The sequence below is a fragment of the Cyprinodon variegatus genome, unplaced genomic scaffold (assembly GCF_000732505.1).
Source record: "Cyprinodon variegatus isolate N-32 unplaced genomic scaffold, C_variegatus-1.0 Scaffold912, whole genome shotgun sequence".
NCBI classification, from domain to species: domain Eukaryota; kingdom Metazoa; phylum Chordata; class Actinopteri; order Cyprinodontiformes; family Cyprinodontidae; genus Cyprinodon; species Cyprinodon variegatus.
In genome coordinates, this window is record NW_015151365.1 from 105,211 (window position 1) to 113,301 (window position 8,091).

Below are 8,091 nucleotides of genomic sequence, written 5' to 3' on the forward strand. Positions count from 1 at the left end.
CATCCATCCATCCATCCATCCATCCATCCATCCATCCATCCACCCATCCATCCATCCTCCAACTCAACCATTCATCCATTCATCAATCTTTCTAGCCTGTTGCCAGCAACCATTCCCTTTAGGCAGACTCAACCTGACACAGGGTCTTATCAGTGCCTTAGCAAAGCTCCTTCCCTCTTCTTTGATGACAACAGTAATGTAAAAAAGTCCATGAGCAATTTTAGAGCAGCAAATGCTACATTCAAGACCTGTTGTTTTCCAGGAATATCCATTTTATTTTTTTTTATCTCAGTTGAAATACTCTTTAGTTCAACACAAAAGGAAATTGAGGGAACAGCTTCTGGATTTGGATGCATGTTAGAATAAATGTAAATGTAGAATGCTGTCCTAGCCTTTTTGAAAAGCAGGATAAATTTGCATGAAAAGTGAAGCTGAATACCCATCTTGGGTCTCCATGGCTTTGTGTGTACAAAACAAGAAAAGAAAAATCAAGGAATTTGGAAAATAAAACTTGATACTGGGAAAGCATGGCTGCCAAACCAGATTACCTGAAAGCAAAGAAGCAGGGTAACAGTAACCGTTAGTGTGCGGCTGGGTTGAGCCTGAGATCCCTTTATTCAGTTGCTGCAGATATGAGCCACTCTGATGCACACAGAAAACCTCTGAACTTTTCTAATCTGGTCATATTATATCAATATGTACCTGAGCTACATAATTCAGGGTATTTAGTGACTCTAATCTTCATCATGGTACTGTAGTACTGTAAGGGAGTATCAGAGTAATCTTATTCACAGTAACAGATTACTGCAATTTGTTAATAATCTGAATATTTGAGGACTCTTCCTTGACACCCTGCAGACTTCCTGCCCAACTGTTTCTGCCTCTTACAGGAATGCAGTGAATGATGAGAGAAAGCCCGAAGATGCCATCAGCCGTCTGATTGGCCAGTTCCCTTGAGCCCTGCCCTATAAGGAAAGGAGCCGAGGAGAAAGCGACGAGGATGAGGAGGAGGAGGCCCCGGCCTTGTTTGGATGGTGGACGGATAGAGGAGGTAGAGACTTGATAAACTGGAAGGCAGCTCCTCAGACTCTCACTTCTGTCCTACTCCCACTCCCACATCATCCCAGCAGGTCCTGCACTGCCACGGTAAGACTTCCTAATGCACTCCTCAGGGATCAGGGATCTTTCCTAGAAGGATCTGCCTTTGCATCTCCTATCACCTCTATTCCTTTCTACATTAACTATATCTCTTTAACCTACATTTACATCTCTCCTCTCTTTTTTAATCTACTGAGTTTCTTCCTCCTCCCAGTGATCAAACTTATCCAAGTTTCTCTTTTATGCTGCGTCTTCTGTTAATGCAACTCTTTTTCTTCCGTTTCTACCTGCATGCCTTCTGCAGTCAGCAAAAGGAGGTTTCCCCTATTTGAAACCTTACCTTATGTCCTGTCAGAATAATCCATCCACCCACTCACCACCTGTGTTCTCCTACTTTGATTCTCCTGCTTTCTCCTGCAGAGGGAGGATCGTGTTGTCTGTTCTTAAAGTTTTTACCCATGAAACACCTTCTAACCTTGTTTGGATCACCTGAAAACTCTCAGGCTGTTTCTCCTTCATGTCTGTGTCCTGAACTCTAACTGACCACCACCTGATTTCTGCAGATGTTCAGATCCAGTTTGAATCGTCCTTCACTGTAAATTGTTTTTATTTACCATTTGATAGTCTCTATCAGGAGAAACTGAAGTGTATTAAACTGCTATTCCATATAAAAAACTTAGACTCAACTTTTTTTATGCCTTGGAGATTACTCCTTCAGGAAATTCTTGTTCCATCTTGTTATATAGAGTACAAAGAGTTAGAGCAAAATGCCATTAAAGATAAACAATTAAGAATTAAGACTAGACAATAATCATCTTGGATATGTTTAAACTTTGAAACTGTCTTTGGTTATGATGCCCCCAGCAGAGGGCAGCTCTGGACCCCTCCCCACAGCACTGGGTCCAGGTGCTTTGTTTGCACAGAGATAGAATAAACAGTAAAAATATTAAACTAGAACTAAATAAAGAGAAGAAATGTTCTGCCTAGATCTGGCAGAGCGGCTAAATCTTTTAGTCAGAATCAAACATTTGTGTTCTAGTTACAATCAATATGAATGTGTTATTTCCATGTCTGTATGAAATGTTAGGAGGTCAGAGGTCATCAGTGGACGTATGATTCCTGCAGCATTATTCCTAACTCTTGTTTCCATGAAAGTATCTGGGGAATAATCTGTCCAACCGCTATCACGGCTTCTGATTGGCTCCACACTGAACCTATAGGAGAGCTGGATAAGGACCAGGTCCAATATCCGGATTTGGTTAACATGGCTTTAAAGAACGATAAGAGAACATTTACTGAGGCTGGTTCTGAAACAGCTGTGTTGGATTTTCTAACTCTCTCATCTTCAGGTGTCTGTTTCCAGGAAATAGTAATTAAGCATCAGGAAGTCATTATAATAAACTTTTAATGTAATTTCCAATTATTTAGAGGAACTTTTATAATTACCTTTCAGAAAGAGCTGCAACCAGAACTTTTGCCCACAGTGATTCTGGAGCAGGACTTTGGGATCACCATATTGTTTAACAAACAGTTTAATATTTACAGAGAGATTTCCATATGTTCTGACACATGAAGCTAAAGTTTTTACTTCAGCTTTATGTCTGCTTTATATATTATTTTTGCTTCTGATGGTTTGAGCTCAAAGTGAATCTTAATTTGATGAGTAATAAGAGGAAACAAATGTGCTGCTTGCTTAGTTAAAGCAGCCTCTGTCATCGCTGCAAGCTAACTAAACCTAAACCTCAGCATGAAGCTACGCTCAAGCAGGAGCTTCCTCTCCTTTTCCAGATGTACAAAGTCCTCATTCATTTCTAATGTTATCAGTGTTTGTTTTGTATCTGTTCTTAGTGTAGTTCAGTACACTATGGCAACAGATTCCCGACAAATATTTTAATGCAACAAAACATCTAATTGATGAAGTGAAATGTATTTATTCAATTTATTTCACTCATAGACAGATATAAAGTCCCATAGACAATCCATGTTAATTCAAAAGTAATGCATTGAAGCTCAATTTATTATTTCAGTTGGTGACGTTTTTTTTTTTTCGTGAAGGAAACTGCCAAAAGCATGGAATCACTGATTTTCCAGCAATTAATCTTGGATAAGCTGCTGTTGCTAACTCTGCAGTACTCCCTCATTCTTAGCACGCAGTAGTGTAAAGCTAAACATCCCCTTAACAGGAAGAAAACCTCCAGCAAAGCAGGATCAGTGTCGACTGGAGGGGGTGGGGTTGGAAACATGGGGATAGATGGAGAGGCACAGAAAGGGATCCGTTTGTCCCAAAGCATCTTCTGCAAGAGAAGGTGATGCTCCATGTCCTGTGATGTTCTCCTAGGTTAAATCGCTGTAACATGAGGAGAAGCAGCTGCTGCAGAAACAGTTTAAATGGATAAGAAAGCAGGGGCTGCCAAGGCAGAGCTGAGGGCAAAGTTAGCCCTCAAAGGCCCATCCTGCAGCCAGAAACAGCAAATACTCAGTTCCCAGAGTTCATGACTAAATATGGAGCAAAGTGCTGTAGAGGGAGAGGAAGATGAGGAGAGATGAGAAAGGACAGATGGAGTGGAGTGCGGCTGGGCGAGGCAGAGCAAACAGGGGGAGAGAGAGAGAGAGCATACCAAACACAGGCCGGACTCCGCTCATGACCGAAATAGGAAGTTTTCTCTGAGTTAAAGGTCATGTGACCACCTCCCAGCTCCAGTTTTGGTGATGCAGCAGAGCTTTGGTGGGCTTCATTCAGATTTTCTTCCTGCTTTATTTTTGATGTAAAAATGGAATTTTATAATAAATTAGCTTCAGTTTCTCTTTGTTGACTCGTTCTCACTGTTTCAGACTGAGCAACGTTCCTCCTCCTCCTCCTGGTTTCACTCTAATGATAGAAACCCAAGCTTCAGTGCAGAATCCAAAGAAAACTCTACATCAGCAACCATCATTACAGAGCAGTGATATTTTACAGGAAAACTACTTTTGATAATAGATTGACAATGATTTAAAATTATTTTTTGAAATCTAAAGTTTAATTCTAAATTATTTATGCAATGAAATTTAAACAAATGCCAATGTGCTTTAATGTAGCAGCTGTGAGTTTGATAACAATTTTTGCTTAGCCTTAGTTTTTAACATTTGCTTTATCTCAACGTTTCTAAATAAATTTGAAATCATTTGAAAGGTTTTTGATAATTTTATTTTTTATTTTTTATTTAGCTTCATTTAAGTAAAGGCTGGACTGTACATAACCAATCACATCTCCTCTCTTCATCAGTGCTAGTCGCTCTTGTAGGTCTGCAGCTTGTCCACAGCGCCCCCTGCAGTCATGTGTGATGATGAGGAGAGCACTGCTCTGGTGTGTGATAACGGATCCGGTCTATGTAAGGCCGGGTTCGCCGGAGATGACGCTCCCAGGGCCGTCTTCCCCTCCATCGTCGGCCGGCCCAGGCACCAGGTGACTTCTGATTGGTCCAACCTCACACCCATCCTCAACAGTGAGACAGGTGTGAACTGATTGTGTGTGTGTTTTAGGGAGTGATGGTGGGAATGGGGCAGAAGGACAGCTATGTGGGAGACGAGGCTCAGAGCAAGAGAGGAATCCTCACCCTGAAGTATCCCATTGAACACGGGATCATCACCAACTGGGATGACATGGAGAAGGTCTGATATACACATAAACACACACACACACACGACTCCACACCTATGAAACCTCCTCAACCTCTCCTCCTCTCTGATTGGTCAGATCTGGCATCACTCTTTCTACAACGAGCTGCGAGTAGCTCCAGAAGAACATCCCACTCTGCTGACCGAGGCTCCTCTCAACCCTAAGGCCAACCGAGAGAAAATGACTCAGGTAGGGGAACACCGAGTACAACCAGCTTCTCTGGTTCTGGGTATCCAGAGAGCGTCCCCTAAGTTGCAGAAGGATGCATCTTCTGCGGCAGCATGTTTTCTTCAGTTCCTGAAGCATTAACGGCAGTTAACAGCACAATTATAGTAGTAGAAGTGGTCACACAATGTGCACCGTAGAAAAGTTTCTTAAAATAACAGATAGGAAAATAAAACTATAAAATACAGTGTTTTACAATATAATACTCTGTATCTGGAGAATAAAGATTAATAACAGCTGCAGACATTTTTACAGTAATGGAAATGTGAGAAACAGCAGCAACACCAGAGATGTGCAAAATCACATTAACATGATATTTAACTGGCGAAAATCAACATGAATGTAATAACTTATTTAGGTTATTGGGAACAGTGATGGTTATAAAGTCTTACACCTCCTTTTACCAAACAGAGGATGATACTTATTGAAACGTGTTTGTTGAAAATGTCCTTAAATACCAGCAGGTTGTTCCTCTGCAGTCAGAACAGGAGGTGGAAACTTCCTGGACTGTGAGACCAGATCGTAGCTTTAATCATGGGAACCCATGATGATGATTTTCTCATCATCCTTTAAGGGTTCTGTTGTGTTTCTGCTCTGCAGAGGTGAATTATGAGAATCTATTCCAACTTTTCTCCCAGGAACATTGTTTTATATAAATTAAATATCTCCTTAAGTTAAAAAAAGCTTTTCCAATGTTTGATCCTTTCTCAGATGACTTAGCAGCTTGTTTAGAATAATCATCTATGTTTTAGTCAAAGTCTTACTGGAATATGTTCATTTGAATTCGGATGAGATAAAGATAAAGTTAAGGGATAAAAAAGTGTTCTGTATGGTTCTGATGTACGTTAATGTCTATTTTCAGATCATGTTCGAGACTTTTAATGTTCCTGCCATGTACGTGGCCATCCAGGCAGTGCTGTCGCTGTACGCCTCCGGACGCACCACAGGTTGGACCTCACACTCTTTCACCTTTTCACATACAGCACGTTGAAATGTCAAGTCAAGTCAAGTCAAGTCAAGTCAGCTTTTATTGTCATTTTCTACATATGTACAAGACATACAAGGGAAATGAAATTGCGTTTTGTCTATGAGACTAAATGATTAACCTCCATTAGACATGTTTGTGACGGAGCAGACGTTTGAACCAGCCTCCTCTCTCTCTTCAGGTATAGTCTTGGACTCAGGTGATGGCGTCACCCACAACGTGCCAATTTATGAGGGGTATGCTCTCCCACATGCCATCATGAGGTTGGACCTGGCGGGCCGCGACCTGACAGACTACCTCATGAAGATCCTAACTGAGCGAGGCTACAGCTTTGTCACCACAGGTAAGACTGACACACCTGGACTTTCCACTGGGATGTGCCCCCATCACGCTGACCCGTCTGACCCTCTGTCCTGCAGCGGAGAGGGAGATCGTTCGTGACATTAAGGAGAAGTTGTGTTACGTAGCTTTGGACTTTGAGAACGAGATGGCCACAGCAGCTACTTCTTCTTCTCTGGAGAAAAGCTATGAGCTTCCCGACGGTCAGGTGATCACCATCGGCAATGAGAGGTTCCGCTGCCCAGAGACGCTCTTCCAGCCCTCCTTCATTGGTCAGTCAGCTCACCACATGTTTTCCTTCTCTATGCTCTTTAACACACAGCCCATAAAAGATGGTTCAGTCGCTTTGCTTAGTTGATCAACATAGATATTAATACTGTCATTTTCCTGCAGGTATGGAGTCGGCTGGAATCCATGAGACAACCTACAACAGCATCATGAAGTGCGACATTGACATCCGTAAAGACTTGTATGCCAACAACGTGCTGTCAGGAGGAACCACCATGTACCCGGGGATAGCTGATCGGATGCAGAAGGAGATCACAGCGCTGGCTCCCAGTACCATGAAGATCAAGGTCGGCTCTGAGTTTGGTTTCCAGGATGAGTTCAAGCTCTTCACTGAGAAACAATTAGGATAGATTTGATCTTTTAATCCCTTTTAACCAAAGCCAGTGTGTGCAGCATTGAAAAGGCTTAAAGTTGTGATTCCCAAACATTCCAGGCTGTGACCCAAAAAATATACCAAACTGGGCACCCCGTAAAATACATAAAATTACTTTATATCTATTCATTAAAGACAGTAAAGATAATAATATATTTCTTAAATATTTAATTTATCAACCCATGCTGATTATTTTAATATTACGGTAGGCTAAAGATCCCTGATATGTGCTGCCAATATTTTTGAAATGATTTATGGAGCCAATTTTGCTTCGTCGCCATTTACATGATAAAAATGACACAATGATAACGAATGTTACTCATGTTTTCATTTGAAATAAAAAAAGAAACTTTAACAAATCAAAGAAAACATTAAAATGGATAGCAAATGGAGAGAAGCGTCAATGCAAACGCTTCAAGGAGATCTTAAAGCATGGCAGCTGGAGCGACCCACACATGTATCAGTCAATATATGTAGTCCATGTATCAGTCTCTCTTACACATTTATCCATTTCTGAAAAACACTAATATTTCTGAATTTCATTACATATATTTTGGGCCAGGCTGCTTTCTGTGTGGAGTTTGCATGTTCTCCCTGTGCATGCGTGGGTTATTTCCGGGTACTCCGGCTTCCTCCAACAGTCCAAAAATTTAATTGGCCTCTCTAAATTCTCCTTAGGTGTCAGTTTTTGTGTGAATGGTTGTGTGTCTCTGTGTTGCCCTGCGTTGGACTGGCGACCCGTCCAGGGTGTACCCCGCCTCTCGCCCCCAGACAGCTGGAGATAGGCACCAGCACCCCTCACGACCCCAACTGATAAACGTGAAGGAAAATGTATGGATGGATATTTCGGGCCACCATATACTTCACGGATCACATCACAATGATTGTGAAAAAATTTGCGATCCCCACATTTGACATCTCCTGACCCCACCAGAGAACCACGACCCCCCATTGAGGAACCTCTGGTTTAAAGGGCTTCTTAAGAAAGAGAAGAACCCAAAGAATGCAAACCTGTTGATCTGTACCATACCATACCAACTTTATTTATGAAGCACTTTATACACCGGACAGGACCAAAGTGCTGTACACAATCATAAAACACAATAAAATTATAAAATAGAGAAAAAA

At 41.6% G+C, this 8,091-nt stretch overlaps 1 protein-coding gene across 1 annotated transcript in view; it reads left to right on the forward strand.

Moving 5' to 3' along the window:
- Window positions 1–1,007: 1,007 nt before the first annotated feature.
- acta2 (actin, alpha 2, smooth muscle, aorta) overlaps window positions 1,008–8,091 on the forward strand; it is an 8,629-nt gene continuing 1,545 nt past the window's right edge. Inside the window, exons 1-8 of the mRNA XM_015398122.1 lie at window positions 1,008–1,146; window positions 4,361–4,540; window positions 4,618–4,746; window positions 4,832–4,942; window positions 5,841–5,925; window positions 6,145–6,306; window positions 6,383–6,574; window positions 6,696–6,877. Coding sequence (XP_015253608.1) covers window positions 4,412–4,540; window positions 4,618–4,746; window positions 4,832–4,942; window positions 5,841–5,925; window positions 6,145–6,306; window positions 6,383–6,574; window positions 6,696–6,877 — 990 coding nt within the window. The 5' untranslated portion in view covers window positions 1,008–1,146; window positions 4,361–4,411. The remainder of the gene's footprint in view (window positions 1,147–4,360; window positions 4,541–4,617; window positions 4,747–4,831; window positions 4,943–5,840; window positions 5,926–6,144; window positions 6,307–6,382; window positions 6,575–6,695; window positions 6,878–8,091) is intronic.